At 45.9% G+C, this 22,732-nt stretch overlaps 1 protein-coding gene across 1 annotated transcript in view; it reads right to left on the bottom strand.

Moving 5' to 3' along the window:
- Nucleotides 1-2,551: 2,551 nt before the first annotated feature.
- WDR75 (WD repeat domain 75) overlaps nt 2,552-22,732 on the bottom strand; it is a 147,981-nt gene continuing 127,800 nt past the window's right edge. Inside the window, exons 18-21 of the mRNA XM_029605984.1 lie at nt 17,033-17,092; nt 14,638-14,784; nt 14,450-14,541; nt 2,552-2,905 (exon numbers count right to left, since the gene is read on the bottom strand). Coding sequence (XP_029461844.1) covers nt 2,695-2,905; nt 14,450-14,541; nt 14,638-14,784; nt 17,033-17,092 — 510 coding nt within the window. The 3' untranslated portion in view covers nt 2,552-2,694. The remainder of the gene's footprint in view (nt 2,906-14,449; nt 14,542-14,637; nt 14,785-17,032; nt 17,093-22,732) is intronic.

Genomic DNA, 22,732 nt, shown 5'->3' with positions numbered 1-22,732 from the left:
GATTTCTCCTTCTTCCAGGGAGCAGTCATCATCATCTGAGGTATCTGGGTCCCTGTCAGGGAGACTCTTAGTTAGGCGAGACATTTGAGTAAGGCCGGGAGGATTTTGTGCTTCCGGCAGGGGTTGAGCCTATGTTACAGCTGTGGCTGATTGCGCCTGTACAAAGGCGAGCTATCGTATGTAGTGGTTCCAGACTAGTCCTCAAACAGTGAAGGACCAGGCTTTGGTCCCCCCTGGGCTTCTTCACAAAGCTGACACAGGCAGGACTCCTGTTCAGGCTGCTCGGCTCTTATATGGCAGGCTGTACAAAGAGAGTGCCTTCTGGCCTTCTTGGACGCCGGTGCCATTCAATCTATGCCCGGGCCACAAATTATCTTCACTGCGCAAGAGAATTGTGCGTGGCCGTAGTTATGCACACAGTGCGGATTTGTGCACGCCGCAGATATGCGCATGGAGTGCGCTCCAGTGTGTGCGGGGCTCCTAGTTGTGCGCACCGCTGCACGAGCAGCTATGCGCGCAACTCTATGGGATGCGCATAAGTTACGTGCATCGGCTGCTGGATTGTCCTGCGCGTACTGCTGAGGGGAAGGGAAGATGGCGTCGACGACCCCCACGTGTAAGATGGCACCCCCCCCCCCAAGGGTCTCCACATGTGTGGACCCTTGCACCGGATCAGGGCCTAGCCTAATCAAGGCTGCTCAACCCGATCGGTGCTCCCTTTTAACTCGCCGGGAGCAGAGTCGGTACTGAGATCCGAGCTCTGGAGACCGGAAACCTGAATTAAAAGTTTCCTTCTTACCTGGTCTCGGCGCTTACCACTTGTGCATCGGAAGGTCTCCAGCTGCGAGGGGAGAGGGAAATACCTTCACCGCCATACTCAAATCTGCACCCGCTGCCTTTCAGCCACCCTGGGGGCTATGTCCACGCCGGATTGGCCGTCGGTCCAAGGCTCACTTCTGAGGGATACCAAAACTCACCTCAGGAAAGTCTCGACTGAGGGGAAGGACCCTTAGGTTTCACTGCAGGAGAAGCGGGGTTCTATTGAGGTAAATTTTCTCTTTCTTGCTGTAACTGTTACACTATTCTGTTTGGGATAGTGTCCACATCTGCTATGGAGACGGAGAAATACTGAAAAGCTAAGCACGCTGCACGGGTATATGTAGGCTGACGTCAGCTTTGAAATCTGACTCCGTCTCCCATCTGCTATCAGGAGAGCACAATACCATTGGTCCTGAGTCCATCTGGCTACACACTAGGAAATTACATAATATAAAATATAAAATACTGGAAATGTTTCTTTGCATATTGAATAGATAAAAGTTGGATACGTTTCTTATAATATAACTATTTTTGTTTATCAAGGGACAAGTTGTATATATTATAGTTGAATAAATGACATGGGATATACAACCCCCAAATAAATTATTTGGCTATCTGCCTACTAAGTAAAAATGTTTCCGGCCATCTCCACCCCCTTATCAAAAAAGGACATTAACTCAGATTTTTCTTCTTTGGATGGTTTCTAGGATGCCTATATCTAGTTTGTCCCCTTGCGATGTTGGCCTATAATTTACTTACATAGATGTTAGATCCCTTAGGTTTCCATCAAGAAAATCCACAACGCAGGTGTTTATTTTGTGCTTAATATAAAGAGCTGCTCCTTGCCACCGCCCCACCCTCCCCACCACCTTTTTTTTGGTAACCTATCCTGTCCTTTCTGAAGAGAGCATATTCTGGTATATTCACTTTCCAGTTTTGATTATCACTGAACAATGATTCTGTGACTGAAGCCACATCAATGTCCTCTTTGATCATGGGTGCTGCTAGGTCAATGATTTATTAGACAAGAGCAGTGCTCAAACCAGTCAGATTTTCAGAATATCTACAATGAATATGCATGAGATAGCAGTGCATGCAAATCTATGCCATGCATGTTCACTGGATTTCCTGAAAATCTGACTGGCTAGGTGTGCTCAGAAGAGTGGGATGAGAAGCACTGAAATAGAGTAAACCAGTGGTGCTCAAACCAGTGTACAGCCCCCTCTCCCCTTCAGCTAGTTGGGTTTTCAGAATATACCTAATGCACTGCTAATGTATGCAAATCTTTTCCATGCACATTCATTTGGTATATCTTAAAAACTAACTGGCTAGGGTGGTCCTAAGGACTGGTTTGAACACCACTGAGAGACTATGAGCATTTATAAACATGACTTTCCAAGTTGTTTTTCCTCTCTCTTGTTTCCTATCTGTTCCTGTCTAGGAATTCCAACTCTACCTGACTTAAGCCTCCTTGCTATTCCTAATCCATGCTCTTACAATTTCCAGCTGGTGGTTTAAAGTTACCACCTGTTAATACAGGACACTCCCCCTTCCACAGACTTCACTTCAGTTTCTGTGTCCTGCTTACCAGTGGGCTTTTGTCACCATTCTTTGATGAACCTAGTTTAAGGCCCACTTAACTAGGCTGGTGAGACTTTGAGCAAAGATATTCTTATCTTTACTCAGCAGGCTCTTTTTTGGAGGGGGAAACACCTACAACCAACTTCTCCTCTTGCATATCCAAGACAGACATTTCTGGTACAAACAAAATGTGTTCACATGGCTTTTTCTTTCTTTTTTTTTTTTTTTTTAAGATGGGACATTTGGATAAGAGAACGCAATATAAAAATATAGAGTACAAAATGTCTGATAGTTCTACAAAGCTAAGACCCAGCTATAATCTGTTTTTCTTATTCTTCTGAGTTCCTTCTCTTGAGACTTTGACAACTTGGGAGATATTTCATCTAAAGCATAGCTGAGGTTAGTTGTTTCCTGATTCATGCCAGCAGAATCTACTTCTTCTTCAGAATCTCTCTCTTCATCATCATCACTCATCATTTTCACTTCATCAGGAACTTCTTCAATGCTATAAAAACAACAAAAATGGGAATATTACAGCAAAGCAATGCAGAGGTAAGATAGGCCTGCATATCAAAAATAAAGTTTCTTTCTCTCCCAATCAATGTTCATGGCAAAATCCTCTGACTGGTTTAAAAAAGAAAAAGAGCTGAATATTATAAATCACTTACAAATGTTCTGGATGTAACCAGCTAGAATGGATGTAAAGCAAAATAAAACATCAAGATTAAATTGTAGGGAAAGCAAGAGGCAATCATTCCAAAAGTTCTTAGACAACTGGAATTAGATATTGCTAAAGAGACTGACATTTTTGATCCCATAACAGGACAAAATGTCTCTTGAACTGTCTGGATGGTAGTCTTATTTACAGGGAATTTGCTTGTACTAAGATCAGCAGAGACTGTAGACATCCACACATCAGTTGAGAAAGCTAAACATTCTGACCTTGGAGCAAATGGCTAGCAATCATCTGGGGCACTTTTATCCAAAAACCCCACACAAAGTTTAAGCACTGCTATGTGAAAAGGAAGGGAGGCATTCCATAATCATGCAGTGATGGATGCATGGAGGGAGTTTCAGATTGGGGGTTGGGGGAAGTGGAGGATAAGGTGTGTTTTCAGTTTATTTTCAAAATAGACAGGGAATCAGAGGACTGCACGGAGAAAGTGAAGTTCAAGCAGATATGAGTCAAAAGAAGAATGAAATGAATTTAAGATTGGGTAAAAGCCTACGAAGATCCTTTATTTGTTCAGAGAAGTTTAAGAGATTTATTTAAAATACTTCTATACTGTCTTCGGTTCTGAATGAGCATCCCAAGTAATTGACAGCAAATAAAAAAAACAAAAACAAAACAGGATGCAACAGCCAACAAGAACATAAACACACGTCTCCCTAAATAAAGCAGCAAATCTCACCGTTAAAACAATATATGTAAAAACCAAACAAAAAGGCACAAAATCCCAAGGTAATCCTAGAGCTCCCTCCTTAGCTAAGTCTTCACTGTTTTACAAAATACGAGGTAATTCAATTCTTGCCTAAACTCATGAGGAGCCACTATGGAAAAGGCCCTTGCTCTGACCTGGGCACTCTGCACCTTCCTAAAGGAGGGCACTCTGAGTAAGATCCCTTGACTAGACTGCAAACCACAAGTAAAGCAATACCAGTTCAATTTATTAACAGGCCGATACAGTAAGGAGCGGTAGGAAGAGCTGCGTTAGTGCCGGGCGCACCCGCGGTTGCCGCACGCACAGTCCGGCTCACCTACCGCTCCATACTGTATTTAAATTGCTTGCAAATGCAAGCCGCGTCCAAGAAGCGTCTGGCCCGCGCAACCCATTTTACTGTATAGAGCGCTATACAGTATCCTGGGTGCGCTGGCCTAACGCTTCACGGACACGCTATCTGTCATTTCAAATGACATTTGAAATGACAGGTACCAGGAAGTGGACGGTTCTCCTACGCTCGGGATTGCCAGTCCTCTCTCCCCTCCTCCCGAAGCAAGGCGCGTAAAGCAGCCTTGCTTCGGGAGGAGGGGAGAGAGGACTGGCAGTGTAAATCGAAAAAGCCAAAAAAAAAAAAAAAGTAGCAACGAAGTGGACGGTTCTCCTACGCTCGGGATTGCCAGTCCTCTCTCCCCTCCTCCCAAGCAAGGCGCGTAAAGCAGCCTTGCTTCGGGAGGAGGGGAGAGAGGACTGGCAGTGTAAAGCAACGACTTACTTTTTTCGCAGCCCTCCTCCAGAGACAGACATCGGCGGAGACGGATCGCGGCTCCCCTGCCTCCCGGAGGCGAAGATGGTTGCCTGCACGGGCAAAAGCGGCCCCTGTGCGTGCAATTGGGCCGCTCAAGGCGTGATGCCAACGTCACGCCTTGAGCGGCCCATTTGCATGCACAGGGGCCGCTTTTGCCCGTGCAGGCAACCATCTTCGCCTCCGGGAGGCAGGGGAGCCGCGATCCGTCTCCGCCGATGTCCGTCTCTGGAGGAGGGCTGCGAAAAAAGTAAGTCGTTGCTTTACACTGCCAGTCCTCTCTCCCCTCCTCCCGAAGCAAGGCTGCTTTACGCGCCTTGCTTGGGAGGAGGGGAGAGAGGACTGGCAATCCCGAGCGTAGGAGAACCGTCCACTTCGTTGCTACTTTTTTTTTTTTTGGCTTTTTTAGATTTTTTCCGCTTTTACCCTTACCCCTGCCTCTAATGCAGGGGTAAGGGTAGGCGGTAAGTTAGCAGGTTAAACGCGCGGCAAAACGGCAGGGTAAAAAAGCGATAGTCTGGGCGCGCGTTACTGTATGGGAGGGAATAGCTAATTCGATCGTTTACATCTAATATACATGCCGCGGGCGGAAGGGGTTACCCGGTGATTTAAAGAGGCGGTAAGAATCGGTTAAAGGGGATTGTGTATCGCAGGAAGGGCTAACGCGGCCGGAAAGTGAGTAGAAAGCAGGTTAGGAGCGGGGTAACTGTGGCCGCACTTTACTGTATTGACCTGCTAGTGATTAAAGTGGTTTATTGCCCCTCAACACTAACAGGCCGCGCGCACCATTTAACATCCGTTTAGATGCACATTTTCGACGCGCCCCTATTACCACTTATACTGTAAGGGGTAATAGCTCGTGGAAAACACACGGCCAACACCCCCCCCCTCCCGAAACTAATAGTGCGCATCACATGTAAATGCATGTCAATGAGCCTATTAGTTATTCGCCCAGAATTCTGAAAGTAAAATGTGTGGCCAAGCTGCACATTTAACTCTCAGAAATTAACGCCTGCCCAAAGGCAGGCGTTAACTATGAAAGCACAAGGAAAAGTGTACAAAAAAAGCAGAAAAAAATTGCTTTTCTGTACATCCTTCCACAATATCCTAGCGATATTAAGTCAGAGGCACAAAAAAAAAAAAAAAAAAAAAATTTCTGCCCACACCAGTTGGCGGGTTCGAAAACTGTCGCTAAATTTTGCCAGTATCTGTTTTCCTAACCCGTGGCTGACAGCAGGTTCGAAAACAGATGCCGGTAAAATAAGAAAATTGGTTCTTACCTGATAATTTTCATTCCTGTAGTACCATGGATCAGTCCAGACTGTGGGTTATGCCTCCCTTCCAGCAGATGGAGACAGAGAAAAACTTGAAGGGCACCCTCACTTAACCTGGTGTGCCTCCTGCACCCCTTCAGTATATAGATTAACCAAGCAGAGTAATAAATAACCATACTAGCAATGAATCAAGCAATAACAGAACTGCAATAATAAATGTATAACATTGAAAAAAACAACCTGTAGCGTTCTCTCTTAGTATGCTGCAATAAAATAAACTGGATATGCGCACGCGGACTCTTGAAATACCGACACCCAATGCCACCCACTCCTAATCCTGGGGCGGGTGTCTGGACTGATTCGTGGTACTACAGGAACGAAAATTATCAGGTAAGAACCAATTTTCTTTTCCCTGTATGTACCCGGATCAGTCCAGACCTTGGGATGTACCAAAGCTTCCCTAAACCGGGTGGGACCTTGCGAGTCCCACGCGCAATACACCACTTCCAAAATTGCAGCTTTCTGGAGCCTGAACGTCCAAGCGGTAGTAGCGAGCAAATGTGTGGAGCGTCTTCCAAGTAGCAGCTCTACAAATCTCCTGGGGCGACATTAACTGGCATTCGGCCCAAGAAGCCTCTTGAGAGCGAATAGAATGGGCTTTCAGACCCTCAGGAATGGGTCGACCTTTACAAATGTACGCGGACGAAATGGCTTCTCTCAACCAGCGTGCAATTGTTGTCTTAGAACAGGGGTCAGGAACCTTTTTGGCTGAGAGAGCCATAAACGCCACATATTTTAAAATGTAATTCCATGAGAGCCATACAATATGTTTAAAACTAAATACAAGTAAATGTGTGCATTTTATGTAAGATCACACTTTTAAAGTACAATAAGTCTCTGAAAATATTACACCAGGCCTTAAGACACCAATACATCTCCTATTAGGAAAACGGACCAAGTCAGGCTGCTATAGAGTCCTACACAGAAACTACACGCCAGCAGAAAACCTCACCTGAATCACGTGCTGTCCCTCACCTAACATAGAATAAAGAGACCAAAACGCATAACAAGAAGCATGCAGACAAAAACTGAATTGGAAACTGCAACAAGCCAGAGTCTCTGTATGCAGTGTAACAAAGGAAAAAAGAAACATCACACATCCTTATAAAACAAATCAAGAAATATAAAATCATCAGCAGTAAAACTGTACTAACAAAAAGAACATATTTCGAAACAGCTGATGAGTGGAATATCCAATAATTAAAAACTCATATAAAACATTTCCAGATACCAACAAAATATTTCAAAATAGCAGACACAAAGATCCAGTAATGAAAAATAATAAGGATACAAAAATTTTTTTGCTCTGCATACCTGGGAACGTTTGATATCCAGGTGTCCTGAGATTGTTCTGAATTAGCAGGAGGTGGGGTGGTTTGCTTGGAACTTTCTCCTCTCTGTCACATACCAGCGCTCTCTCTCACACTGGCTCTCAATGACACACCTATACACACATGCTCTCAGTCACTCACATATACAAATGTTTTTTCTCTCTCACTTATATAGGCTCTTAATTACACATTTACACACATGCTGTCTATCTTTTCACGCTTACACACACACACAGGCTTTCAATCACATAAATACATGCTGTCTTTTTCTCTCACACACAGACTCTCATTCACATGCTTACAAACATGTCCTCTCTTTCTCTCATTTACACACAGGCTCTCAATCACATACTCACATGCTCCATCACCTAAACCAGCTGTCAATCAGACAGACACACATGATCTCTCTCTTACTTATACACACAGGCTCTTAATCATACATACACATGATCTCTCTCACACACAAAGGATCTCAATCATACACACATACTCTTTCAAACAAACAGGTTTTCAATTACAAACTTACACATACAGGTTCCCAATGGTAAACTTACATTCATGCTCTCTCTCTCACAGGCAGGATCTCAATCACAGACATACTCTCTTTCACATATACAGGCTCTCAATCATTCACATACATGCAATCTCTCACTCACACACACAGGATCTCAAACACACATGCTTGCTCGCTCATTCACTCTCTCTCCCCCCCCGGGAACTCGCGGCAGCAGCAGCCACCTCCCAACGCTAACCTCCTTCATTTTCAGCCCTCGCGGAGGCGAAGGCGGAGTCCCATCGGCCGCGGTTGAAGATTTTCATTTTCCTCCGAGCCGCGCTGCAGTCTTCTTCCCGCGCAGGCACCCGATGCTCTCCACTTCCTCTTCCGGGCCGCGGGAAGAAGAGAGCACCGGCGTGCTCTCTTCTTCCCGCGGCCCGGAAGAGGAAGTGGAGAGCATCGGGTGCCTGCGCGGGAAGACCCGCGCAGGCACCCGATGACTCCAGCGCTGGCACCCGGCTGACACCCGATGACTCCCGCGCAGGCACCCGGATGACTCCAGTCGGCGTGCTCTCTTCTCCTCCCCCCCGCGGCCCGGAAGAGGAAGTGGTGAGCATCGGGTGCCTGCGCGGAAGAAGAGACCACGCTAGTGTGGTCTCTTCTTCCCGCGCAGGCACCCGATGCTCTCCACTTCCTCTTCCGGGCCGCGGGGGGGGGGGGGGGGGGGAGGAGAAGAGAGCACGCCGGTGCCGCTGACTCCAGCTGTCCTGCCGCGTTCCGCCCGGGCTGACAGCATTTTAAGCCCGGGCGGCGGAGGACCGGGGAGCAGCTGGGTCAGCGGGGAACCGCGAAGTATGGCGACACGTGTCTGCGAGCCAGATGCAGCCCTCAAAAGAGCCATATCTGGCTCGCGAGCCATGGGTTCCCGACCCCTGTCTTAGAAGCTTTCTGACCTCTTCTGGGATTGCTCCAAAGGACAAATAAATGATCGGATAGTCTGAAAGAATTCGTGATTTCCAAATAGCGTAACAAAGATCGAACATCTAAATGACGAAGTTCTCTTGCATTCGGGACTTCTTCCAACAAATTGGGAAAGGCCAGAAGATCAACTGACTGACTTAAATGAAAAGAGGAGACCACATTTGGCAAAAAAGATGGGACTGTTTGAAGAGAAACTCCCAAGTCAGAAATTCTCAAAAAGGGTTCCTGTAACTCAAACTCTGCGAGCTGAGCAGATAGCCACCAAAAACACAGTTTTCAACATGAGGTCCTTTAACGTTGCCTTTTTAATGGGTTCAAATGGCCGATCGCACAAGATGCGAAGTACCACATTAAGACTCCAGGATGGACATATAAGACAGACAGGGGGATTTAAGTGCCTTACTCCTCTGAGGAAACGCACCACATCCGGATGTGATGCTACCGAGCTGCCAGAGTGCCTAGGGCCGCTACCTGTACCCGGAGGAAATTAAAAGACAAGCTCTTGGCTAATCCATTTTGTAAAAAACTTAACATCTGAGCAATAGTAGCGTGTCTGGGAAGAATCTTTCACTCACAACACCATGTCTCAAAGACTCTCCACACTCTGACATAAGAGAGAAGTAGACTATTTTCTGGCTTGCAGCAGCGTAGTGATAACCTCCTCCAAGTACCCTTTTCTTCCTCAATCTCCTCCTTTCAAAAGCCAGGTCGCTAGACAAGCCTGGTCGAAAAATATAGGACCCTGACGAAGAAGATGTGAAAGATGTCAGAGTCGTATGGGCCCGTCTACCGCCAGATTGACTAGATCCATGAACCACGGATGTCGGGGCCATTCCGGAGCCACTAGAATCACACTCCCCAAGTGAACTTCTATCCTGCGAAGAACTTTGCCCTCCAGCGGCCAAGGAGGGAACACGTACAGGAGAACTGAGGCTGGCCAGGGAAGTACCAGAGCATTGACTCCCTCTGCGCCGTGATCCCATCTGCGACTGAAGACGTGCGGAACCTTGGCATTGTCTCGTGTCACCATCAAGTCCATATGGGCCCTCCCTCACCTGCGGGGAATTAGATCCATTGCTTGGTCCCAAAGTTCCCACTCTCTGGATCTATGCACTTCTGACTTAGGAAATCCGCTTGTATGTTGTCCTTCCCTGCGATGTGAGATGCCGCTAGTAGCGCAAGAGTTTGTTCCGCCCAAGCCATGAGCAGCTCCGCCTCATCTGCTATGGCTTGGTTTCTGGTGCCTCCTTGACGGTTGATTTGGCCACCGTCGTTGAATTGTCGGACAGGATGCGAACTGCCTGATTGCATAGGCATGGGAGAAAGCATTGCAAAGCCAGACGGACCGCTTTGGTTTCCAGACGATTGATCGACCAACCGGATTCCTCATGGGACCAGCTGCCCTGTACTGAATAATACTGGCAGACAGCTCCCCAGCCAGAGAGACTGGCATCCGTGGTCATCACTATCCAGTTCAGAACTTCCAGATCCACCTCTCGAGACAAGTTGTGTGGGCAAAGCCACCACCCAACACTGGACCTGGGGTGATTGGTGAGTGGCAGAGGGAACCGGAACTCTTCCAACTTGGGATCTCACCTGGAAAGCAGCGCTCGTTATAATGGTCTCATATGAGCAAAAAGCCCAGGGAACCACCTCCAGAGGAGATGCCATTGAGTCGAGGACCTGAAGGTAGTCCCAGGCCATGGGCTGCGGGAGCGACAACAAGCGACGAACTTGCTCCATTAATTTGTGCATGCGATCCGGCGGGAGAAAAACTTTCCCGACGGTGGTATCGAACCGGGCTCCCAGAAAATCCAATGTCTGAGAAGGAACAAAGTTGCTCTTCGCCTGATTGATCACCAGGCCAAGCGATTCCAAGAGAATGGCCACCTTGTGAATAGCTTCCACATAGCGCTCCCTCGACTTTGCTCTGATGAGCCAATCGTCCAGGTAGGGATGAATGAGAAGGCCCTCAGTGAATGTATGGGGTGCAGTAGCGAGACCGAACGGCAGGGCGCAGAATTGGTAATATGTTCCCAGACTATGACGCGAAGAAACTTTTGTTGATCTTCGCGAATGGGAATGTGCAAGTGTGCCTCCATCAGATCCAGAGAGGCCAAAAACTCGCCCTTGCGGACCGCCGCAATGACAGAGCGCAGAGTTTCCATACGAAAATGCAGCACCTTGAGAGACTTGTTTACCTTCTTGAGATCCAAAATTGGTCGGAAGGATCCCTCCTTCTTTGGGGACTACAAAGTAGATGGAGTACCTCCCCCTCCTCCAGTGTTCCGGAGGGACCGGTTTCACCTCTCCGAGAGCCAGTAGTCGTTCTAGAATCTGACGAACAATCTGCCGTTTGCCCTGTGCTCCGCAGGGGGATATTAGAAAGAAATCTTTGAGAGGTCGAGCAAATTCCAAAGCATAGCCTTGTTCTATTATGTTTAGCACCCACTGATCGGAAGTAATTCTGGCCCATGCCTCGTAAAACCGGGACAGGCGACTCAACTCGAGGGATGGGCCGGCCCTATCTCACTGTGGTCTTGGAGGCAAGAGATGAGGAAGAACCTCCCTCCCGGGATGATCTGCAGCCTCAAAAGGAAGAGTTCCAGGATTGGGCTCTGGCCAAAGGCTGTCGTTGGCCCGCCGATTGTTGCTGGTTCTGCCGAAACCTATGCTGTCCCTGAAAACGAGAACGGGATGATGGAAAACCTCTGGAAGCTCTCGGTCTGTCCTCTGGCAACTTGTGAACTTTGTTTTCACCCAGGGACTTTATCAACTTCTCCAAATCACCAAACAGAAAACCCCCTTTTAAACGGAAGAGCCCTAAGCTGAGCCATGGATGACATCCGCTGACCAGTTGCGCAACCACAGAAGACACCTTGCCGTTGACATGGTGAGAGAGGAGGTCATACAGTGCATCTGAGCCATATGCCACTGCAGCCTCCAAACGTTCTGCTTGCTCTGACAACCCTGGAGGAAGATCTCTAGACATCAGCAACTGCTGGACCCAGTACAGGCTCGCCCACAGCATGTAACTGCTACATACTGCCGCTCGAATACCTAGGGCCGAAACCTCAAAGATGTGCTTCAGCAGGACTTCCAGCATCCAATCTTGAAGATCCCTGAGAGCCGCCGATCCTGCGACCAGAATCGTGGTCCGCTTGATAACAGCCAAAACTGAAGCGTCGACCTTAGGGGACCGCAGGAGCTCCAGAGATTCATCAAGAAATGGATAAAGCTTATCCATAGCCCGACCAACCCACAAGCCACCATCTGGAGCGTCCCACTCCCTGGTCATCAGCTGCTGAAGCATGGGATGAAAGGGGAAAGCTCGGGTCGGCGCTCGCAACCCTACGAGGACCAGATCCACCGAATCCTGCGGCGGAGCACGCAGAGGGATCTCCACTCCAAGCTCTGTGAGGACTGAAGGAATGAGAGGTCCAATTCCTCTCTTTGGAACAGATGGATCACTTTCGGATCATCCCCATCCAATGGAGCCTGTTTCCCCTGCTCCTCTTCCGATGCCCCACCAGCCAGGGGGCAAGGAGAGGCTACTGCGTCTGCAGCCCCACTACCCAGAACCTCTGGAGGGGCTGAATCGCCTGAAACATCCGTGCGCTTGGCAACCTTAGGGGGATGTCCCTGCGGAGGTCTCACCGGCAAAGCCCCACTCTGCGGAGACCTGGAAGCCAAGAAAGCTTTATGCATGAGGAAGACAAAATCTAAAGAAAAAGAATTAGAACAGTCACCCCCCTCCCCACCTGGGGAATCAGGATCCCCCTGGAAAAAATCCTTGTCCTGATCAGAAGGATCATCTGGACTGGCAGGGACCGGAGACAATGCTGGGGGAAGTTCCCCTGCCCCCATAGCCCTTGCTGAGCCTCAGCAAATGTATTCAAAATGGCTGCCGTTCCCGCGCTGAGAGGGAACGGGTCGGCCCGAGGCTCCTGCAGAGTAGACCTTTTTGGAGCCCCTCGGGGCTTTGCTGATGCTGCTGATACAGAAAAAAAAGCTGCCTTCCCCGCCAGGAAGGCAGCGGGAGCAAGTACCTGCCCGGGAGAGCCTCGAGGACGACTCTCCGCAAGCCACACAGAAAGATGGCTGCGGCATCGTGGAGACTTGAAAAACAGTAAATCGCGGCAAAAATAAAGTAAAAACGCGGTGAAAAAAAAGTGGAGCCGACCAAAAAACAAACTTTACATGCTGCTCGGGTTTTTTTTTTTTTTAATTCGGGAGATTGCCATGGGGTAAGAGAGGGACCAGACCACCGGTAATCACTTCCCCAGCTCCTTACCTGGCTGGAGCCCAGCGGGGGTAACCAACCCCAGCTCCAAAACCTGCAACCAGAGGGGATGATCCTGCAGGATCTGACAGCCCCCTGGGAGGACTGGGAAATCACTCCCCCCCCCCTTTTTTTTTTGTCTGCTTGATTCACAACTATAAAGCTAGCTCCTGTCTTTTTTTTTTTTTTTTTTAAAGGGGAATAGCCTAAACCCCAGAAACAGGGCAAGACTGCAGGGTTTGCACACCTCCATCTGCTGGAGAGAAATACTGAAGGGATGCAGGAGGCACACCAGGTTAAGTGAGGGTGCCCTTCAAGTTTTTCTCTGTCTCCATCTGCTGGAAGGGAGGCATAACCCACGGTCTGGATTGATCTGGGTACATACAGGGAATGAGTGTCGGTTGTTGGACCCGCCGACAGCCGACTCCTCCGCTAATAAGGAGGCGCTAGGGACGCGCTATTGTCCCTAGCGCCTCCTTATTAGCATGCGGCCTAATTTAAATACAGAATTGCGTGCCCAGGAGAGGTGCCTGGGCGTGCGTCAGGAGAGCAGGTGCTCAACTCGGAGCGCCAGCTCTCCCGAACCTTTTATTAAATCAAACTGTAAATGTGCAACACAAAATCTTAACTGGGCTTAGAAAACAATCCGGAGCCAGTGTAATGAAGTAAGAAAAGCCAGAGAGAAAGTTGGTCTAGGACACCTCAACACGATTCTGGCAACTGCATTTTGGATTACTTGTAGCCTCATGTTTAAAAGTCTTCTAGAGACCTAATGAAAATTCTTATAGCAAGCTGGAATTGCAAGTGTCATAGCATTTACATATAGCATAGTTATATCAGTGCACAATTTAACCCCCCCCCCCCCCCCAAAAAACAAAACAAAACAGGTACACGGAGGAGAAACTGGGCACACTAACGTCACAAAATGCAGAGCTAACATTCTTCCTGAGTTAAAGAAACCACAGGAAGTTTCCATGCACTATACTAATTTTCTTCTAAAAACATTTCTCATGAACTTAGATTTAATTAAGATTCTATTTATTTAAAAAATATATATGCCGAGTCATCTAATGCTCGGGGGTGCTTGCAGTAAAATTTACAGAGGCATGCTGCTTTTCTGTTTCCACCTCAGGAAGATTCAACAACGTTTGCCACTAAAGTAATCTACATGTAATCAGTAACAAATTATTTTGAAGAACCTTAGGCAGGCTACTTTCCAAAAGTAATGTTAACACCACATGGATTTTCTAACCACAGAGGAGTCTGTTGATTTGCTTGCCAAACAGTAACAGTTCTCTTCACAAACAAAACATAGGAGGCCTAAGATCTTAATGATCAGGTACTGAATTTGGCCCAGAAGCTGTAAAGAATACATTCTTACCTCTTGTTTTCTTTGGGAATCAGCAGCGAATTAATGAAGATGGAACACAAGGAGGCGGCAGGCGGCAGAACATGAGCTGGCGTATGAAGCAGCTGAAAGGAGGAAAAACCGGCAAAGTGTTAATTCATGTTTATGCTCTTTTTTTTTTGTCTCAGGTTTACTGTGTGAGAGCCCCTTTCAACACCTGCCTCTTTGATCGTAAGGCTGCCTGCTGCTGGCAGACTGTGGGCAGATGCCTTCCCCAAATCTGCATCCAACACTTCCTTCTGCTGCTGTCGATGTTTTCCCAGAAGTACATAGAAAGGTGTAACAGGAAGGCTTTCTTCTACTGCTAGCTGAAAGGAACGAGTTTGAAAAAAGAAAAGACGATAAATTGTCTGTCACTTTTCCTTTCTTTCTAATAGTTACTTCATCGTATCTTCACGTTATAAGAGGCGACGACCTAAATGGGAGAAAGTTTATGCAAAATGCTGTAATGTTCAGTCAAGCTACTCATTACTGTTAAAATAATGTATAAACTTTCTACATTTTTAAACTGCAGGTAAAGTACTATTGACATCTTTTAAATCAAAATTGGTTATGATTAATTATTACTAGAAAACAAAGCGTTTTTATCAGGCCATCGGTGACAAGATCCAGCAGGTCGCATTTCACAATAGAAATATATTTTCATTGCTTATATTTAAAATAAATAAATAAATAAATAAATAAATAAATAAATGAATAAAACATTCAAACAAAAGTTTATAAAACATGCTTTAAAATTTCATTTTCTAACAATAGCTCCCTTGTCATTGGGCTCTACTGCCAGAAGATGCCTTCAGTCTCTGCCTGGGACATTCAAATGTTCATCACTGCCAGTTATCTGGTGCTGTAATCTGCTGCAGCAAGGGCTTAACCAACTATTATCCCAAAATGATGCCCAATAACTGTCAGCACCTTCAGGTCTCCACTCTGGGCTACAGATGGAAGCTAAGCCCAGGCGAGTCCACAGTCAAAAAGGCTACTGCCATAAACATACACAGTGAAAAAAGAAATGAGACATAAGGGGATAATGTATTAAATGTTCTCTCTCAATTTGTATGCATGGAATGCAAAAAAAACCCCCTTAGACTCTTCCTGTTTTAAACACATCTGGAGGAATACAGTTTATTTCCTAGAGAGGCTGCTTGAGTGACAAAATAATAGCTCACAGCATTCAGCAAAGTAGCCACAGGAGGAGTTTGCCAAGAGACTGTCCACTAAAAACACTTTCTGACTCGGTAGCACACTCTAGGGCAGGCATGGGCAATTCCAGTCCTCGAGGGCCACAAACCTGTCGAGATTTTAGGATATCCTAATGAATATGCATGACATAGATTTGCATACAACGGAGGCAGAGTGCATGCAAATGTCTCTCATGCATATTCATTAGGGATATCCTGAAAACCAGACTGGTTTGTGGCCCTCGAGGACCGGAACTGCCCACCCCTGCTCTAGGGTGAATTTGAAAAGCCTGGCATGTGCATTAATTAGGGGATGTGTGTGCCGACCAAATTATAAGCCTCCCAGATGCGCACGCATCTCCCGCTGCACAAATATCTCACGCAAATTCAAAAAGGGGCGTGGGTCTGGGTCAGAGCAGGGCCAAGAGAGGCGCACATAAATACTTAAGCACCCGGGCACGTGCCCAGGGTCAGTGCTGTGTAACTTTACTTCTGCTATTGATGAGGTGCAAGTCTAAATGAAAGTATTTCCAGGCATCACAGAAGGGTTTGAGGGGTCTGGACTAACTGCGGGGCGTACAGGTTATTAATCCAGGGGGATCTGGAGGACCTAGCTCTAGACTGGGCAAACTGGTGAAACTGGTCATGGCGTGGACATGCGCCGGTTATAAAATTCCCTGACTTGGTTGAAACCCAACTTCATGTGGCTGGGTGTGCACAAATTTAAAATTGGCCAGGCAAGTGCGCACACCCAGGCTATTTTAAAAAACGTGCGCAATCTTATAAAATAGCCGCGTCCCTGGGCGCCCTCATTTGAAAATTACCATCTCTGTGTGAGTGATCGAATAGATTCTACATGTGCACTTTCTTTTCTGACAATGAAACAAAATAAGAAAATACTTTTTTTTTTTTTTAAATAATCCCTTTCTTTTTTTTTCCTTCTTTCTCCCTATGAATCACACCCGTGCAGAGCCGGACAGGATTGTCACTCTCAAGCTTCATGTGCCACCGTCATGTTTATGAAACTGGAGGTGCCTGAACTGTATTACATTCTCCAGTCTCATTTCACTAGGACACAAAAGCATGACCACTCTGAAAATATGCCTCACAAGCGTTGTCCAGGACATAGAAATCAAGGCTGTAGCCCAGGATCAATTCCCAAATTGTTTAAAGATGTATTATTTGTGCATGCAGAAAAATGAGGCAACCAAGTGATTTTACCTGCAATGATGGGATCTCTGACAGCAGGCTACCATCAGCTGACTACTTTTTATTGCTACATTGATTTTCTCAGCTGTAAAGTCAGTCTGAGCTAGTAAATTACAGACTCTTCTGTATACACTGACTGCAGAATCTATAGCACCAGACATAATGTTACCTGTTTGCTCAGTGACTTGAGCCTTTCTTCAGGGGTCTGGGTGCTGAATGTCATCAGATCCTAAGAGACAGAATAATGCATTCATAGTATAAGATTAAATAAAGCTGGCTGGAAGTTAAGTTGTATGTATTAAAAAAAAAAAAAAGAGTTCACAGCTATCTGATAAAACACCAAGTAAAACAAGTTACTTCCTAACCGTACCAAAAATCATATGAAACAGACAGCCGCATCCACTCTCACGCATCAAGTTCAACTTAATTCTGCATAAAAAAGCATTTTAAATCTGATGGCTGAAAAGCTGATAGAGTAGAAATCTTTCGCTTCCTTAGCAGAGGTATAGCTTTAAAATATAATGCGAACTGTGCCATATATCTCCACAAAAACAAATTTAAGTAAAATATTTTCTTTTCAATTCTTGGGCTGAGGTGTGCCAAAGGAAAGGAAAATTGGTTCTTAACTGCTAATTTTCGTTCCTGTTCATACCCCAGATCAGTCCTGACTCCTGGGTTTTGCATCCCTGCCAGCAGACGGAGGCAGAGAAGAAAAGCTTTACTTACACAGCTACTTAACCTAGTGTGCCACTTGCAGTCCCTCAGTATTTATCTGTCTCCAGCAGATGGTAGAGGTGTAAAACCTGCAGCCTGCTTAAAAAATAAAATAAAATAATAATAATAATAATTCTTGCTCCCTGAGGTGTTAGACTTTATCAGGGGCCACCCCCCAGGTAGAGTGGCTGAACAAGGGGACCCTTGCTTGGTTCAGCCCGAAGAACATGGAGATGGATACAGTCAGTTGTCTGGCTTCCTTTCTCGTCTGCCACATGGGCAGCCCTGAAGAGAGAGTGGAGGCAGATACAGACAATGGTCTGGCTCCCTTCTGATCTGCCATGTGGCCTACACTCCTGGACCCTGAACTCCAGCTCCACAGGGAAGTATTGGCTGTTGTATCTCTTTTATTCTCAGCCAGTAAAGAGTAATAATAATTAAACAGCTGCAGGAATCTGTGACAGCACTGGTCTTCTGGCGGAGCTCAGTGAGGGGGTTTCAGTGGCATATCAGCCTGTAGGGGAGACGGCTCCATAGTGCTGCGGGACTGTTCCTCTGCTTTCCTTTGAGGTGCTGGCGGTGCTGTGGGGGCAGGGAGGAATCTGGAATTATGTAAAAAAACCAAAACAAAACAAACCCCCCCCAAAAAACAAATGCATTGGAGGATGACCGAGTACTAAGGAGTCGTCTCTGAGGGACAATGCAGATAATAGAACCTCTGTTTCAGAGAGTCTGTTCAGGAAAGAGGAGTTATTGCCTCTGATTCCTCAAGTTTTGAAGGGGTCAGCATAGCTGTGGGGGTCAAGATGAAAGACGTGTTAGAATTTACGCGCCTGGTATGGGAAGCCTTCATCACCTCCCATTGCGCTACTAGTGCCAAACAGGTAGCAGTTTGTGACACAGTGGACCACTTGCGACTGCTAAGAGCGATGGTGCTGGTTCCCCGAGAAGATCAGGGAAAAGGGTCAGTATCCCATTTATTTTGTGGTCCTGAAAAAGGAAGGGACGTTCAGATTGATTGTGGATTTAAAGAAGGTCAATGCAGCCCTCGACGTACCATGTTTTTGTATGGAGACCCTGCATTTAGTCATAGTAACAGTTCGCAAGGGACATTTCCTGGCATCACTAGACCTACATATCCCAATCAGGCAGGAGCATTAGAAGTTCCTGCGGTTTACAATTCTGGGAGACCATTTTCACTTTTGCACCCTTCCTTTTCGTTTGGAGACAACACCGCATATGTTCACCAAAGTGATGGTGGTGAACATATGCGGAAGGAAAGAGTGCTGGGGCACCCATATCTGAACAACTGGCTCATTCTGGCAAATTCAGCGGACCTCTGTCAGCTGGCATACAACGGGTCCTAGAGAGGTTGAAGGCTCTGGATTGGGTGGTGAACCTAGCAAAAAGAGTGCAAACGGAAAGTATGTAGTCAAAACTCAGGCTGTTTCGAAGGTTCAAATCAAAGTGGTCTTTTTATTCAGGGTACAAGGCAACAATTCAAACAATGTGCAGACCCTTGACACGGACCGTGTTTTGCCGGGGACACGTACAGGAACAACTTTATCTAAATGAGCAAGGAAAAGTGTTACAATCACAGAAACATGTCACTTTACTCCAGTATCCCTCAAGAAGATGCCATCTCTATCCTTAAATTTACATCCAGCCCATTCACGCATTCCAACATCCTTTCTTGTGTCATTGACCTGGCTGGCACTACAAGAATTTTTTCTGTTTCTCCAGCTAGTTTTATCAACAAGTGAAAGGTACAGTAACGGGGGCCACTATGGCCATCTCCATTGTGTGTTTGTATGTATCTAATTTTGAGACAGAATATATTTATACTTCAGCTTTTTGGTATTTTATTCCTCTGTGGCTGCAAATGTACTACTTGTTTGGACAGGGAACAATGTGCAATTGTTTTAGGTTCTGGGATTGGCTGAATCCCCAAAACCTTCATCTCACATTTGATTTCAACATACATCATACTCAGATTTCTTTTCTGGACATAATGATTACTGTTGAGAATGGTATGTTTGAGACTGCACTATTTCGAAAACCCACTACTGAAATACACTTAGACTAGCCACCACCCACACACACTAAGACAACATTCCGTGAACCAGTTTTTCAGGCTCGGTAGAGTCTACTCCTCACGTATTGAGTACATCACACAAACCTGAGTTCTGGCCTCTCTGTTTCTAGCCAGAGGCCATCCTTGGCAGATCATAAGAAAAAGCATACAAGAAAGCCCTCTACATGAATCGTAATTTACTATTCCTCCCTCAGCCCACTGATAATTCCTCACAACTTACTTGTGTTCTCCCATTCTCAAGTCGGATTCCACCAGGTATGTAAGATAATCAGGCGACATCGGGCAGTTTTACAGTCCCACTCAGTATTTAATGGTACTCCTCATTTTGCCTTTCGAAGAGGCAGGAACTTGTGTGACGTCTTTATCTCTCTTCAGGGATACATCTCCCCCAGGGTCCTCCTCCCAATTCTCAAAATGGGCATTTTCCTTGCAGGCACTGCTCAGCTTGCCTGCATTCTCTTACAATTTCGGTTTTCACAAACCCAGATACAGGCAAGGAATATCCCTTAACACACCATGCAGATAGTTTGTCCAAAGGAGTTATATATGTCATTATGTGTCCGTGCTTACTACTGTATGTTGGCAAGACCGCCTGCTTACTGAAGACACACATTTTTGAATACCGGGCATGCCTATGTGCTGGCAGACTTGAGGCACTTCTGGTGGACCACTGGGAAAATAAGGGGCATGATATATCTGATGTGGTTTTTTTTCCCCGTTAAGCCCCCCTAGCTGCTGTGGGGATTTTTCAACAAGCCTGACATGTGCAGTCACTGGCTCCCTGGGGCTTAAATCGCGACACTGAATGGATGTCCTTTTATTAAGTAGCCCCTACATACATATACATCAGTCTTTATAATCTGAGTGAGTTCCGTCTAGTTTTTACTTTCACATCTCCTTCTGTTCTCACTTGTCTTTTAAGCTTTCTGAACTTTTCAAGTCTCACTGATTTGTCCCATGTTTATGCCTTAATCTGTTCACATGCCCAATTTTTTGCAGTTCTGATTAGCTCAGGATCCTGCAGCCTGTTTTGGTGCAGTTTTAAGCACTTTTAAGCACCTTCAAACACTCACATCTACCGAAACAATTCTTATGTAAACTCCTGAGCTGTGCCACGGACAATATCTTTGACTACTTTTAATTCAGTAGGTGCTCTTACTGCATTTCCGTTTGTGTTTGCCTACACTCTTGTCCTACTGGGGCTCCTTCTATAAACTGCTTTGAATACTGTAAAATCTGTTTTGAATACTGTTTCATTTTTAATTTTCTTCTTTTACTCCACCGTGCTTATAATATGTAACAGCCTGAAGTATGTGTAATTCAGTTATCAGAGAAAAGAATGTGAGAACATGGTTATTAGAAAAATGAGAATAATGTGAGTAGAGTAATTGCTATGAGTTCTTGTTAATGTCAACTGACGAATAAATAACGATCTAGGGATATAGATACCAGTATGTGGTAGTACTTTTCTCCAGTTTGTGTGAAAAACTTTTGTCTGAAGTGTATGTTCATTACTGTTTTTACTATGTATGTATTTTTTTCATTGCCTAGGCCTACTTTGTGTTAGGCGATCAATAAATTTTATGAAATGAAATGAAATATATGATATGATATCTTTGCCCTTGTGTATTTTCCTCTCTTTAAATTGGTAGGTTTTCTTAGATACTTATAAATTAAAATTTCTATGTGAGGGTTGCTGTTTCTGTGATTGTAACACTGTTTTCCTTGCTTATTTAGATAAGGTTGTTCCTGGAGATGTCCCTCCCAACACAGCCCTGGCAAACACGGTCCCATGTAGGGAGACTGCACATTGTTTGAATTGTTGCTGTAGCACCTATTCCGAATAAAAATATCAATTAGATTTGACTCTTTGAAACAGCGTGTTTTGTGGCTGCCTACTTTCTCTATGCACTAATTGTATATGTATTGCCTGGATATCTACACTACTACTTGTGAACGTAGCCATCTAATGCCATCCCAATCCTTGGAATACCTAGGGGCTCACAATTCGATACTCGGACTGGCAGTGGCTTATATCAATATACAGGATTTTGCCTTCCTGCCAGCAGATGGAGATAGAGAAGAAAAGCTTTACCGACACTGCTACTTAACCTAGAGTGCCACCTGCAGTCCCTTAGTATGACCTGTACCCAAGCCGAGAATAACTCTAACAATAACGGAGGCTCTCAACCCTCCTCAACGAGCAGAAGGGAAGCACAGCCTCCATGTAAAACCAGTTCCAACAATATTAAGTAGAAGATCATGTCACTAAACAAACCACTCTGCATCATTTACATACTGCCATGATGAGCGGGCTTTATTGAATGGGCACGGTTCTGAACCGATCTGTGGTATTCCAGGAATGAAAATTAACATACCCCTGTTCATACCCCAGATTAGTCCAGACTCCTCAGATGTACCCCAGCTCCCCTATATTTGATGGGAATATGATAGCCCCGCTCACAATACACCCCCTCCAAACCCCTCAGAGTCTGGATCTCGGACATCAAACCAGAAATGTCTAGAGAAAGTGTGCAACGACTTCCAAGTAGCCACCCGACATATTTATTGTGAAGAAATACTGGTGTTAAGAGATTCAGAAGCCAATACTTCCCCCCCTTGGTGCCAGGGTTCTGGGTCCAAGAGTGCAGACTGCATGGCAGATCAGAAGGGAGCCAGACCACTGGCTGTATTCATCTCCATGCTCTTCGGGCTGAACCAAGCAAGAGTCCCTAATCCCTTGTTCAGCCACTCTACCTGGGGGATGGCCCCTGATAAAGTCTAACATCCCAGGGAGCAAGAATTTTTTTTTATCAGCTCCAGACTGCAGGTTTTACACCTCTATCATCTGCTGGAGACAGAGAAATACTGAGGGACTGCAGGTGGCACCCTAGGTTAAGTAGCAGTGTCAGCAAAGCTTTTCTTCTCTGTCTCCATCTGCTGGCAGGAAGGCAAAACCCAGGAGTCTGGACTGATCTAAGGGATGAACAGGAACACTTGTTTCCTTATCAGGAATGTATTGCATCCTCCTTAGCTTATCAGAGAGCTGTGTGCTCTCTC

This window comes from Rhinatrema bivittatum, chromosome 6 (genome assembly GCF_901001135.1).
Source record: "Rhinatrema bivittatum chromosome 6, aRhiBiv1.1, whole genome shotgun sequence".
NCBI classification, from domain to species: Eukaryota; Metazoa; Chordata; class Amphibia; order Gymnophiona; family Rhinatrematidae; genus Rhinatrema; species Rhinatrema bivittatum.
The sequence above is the reverse complement of the archived record's forward strand: the minus strand, read 5'-3'. Positions and strand labels throughout refer to the sequence as shown.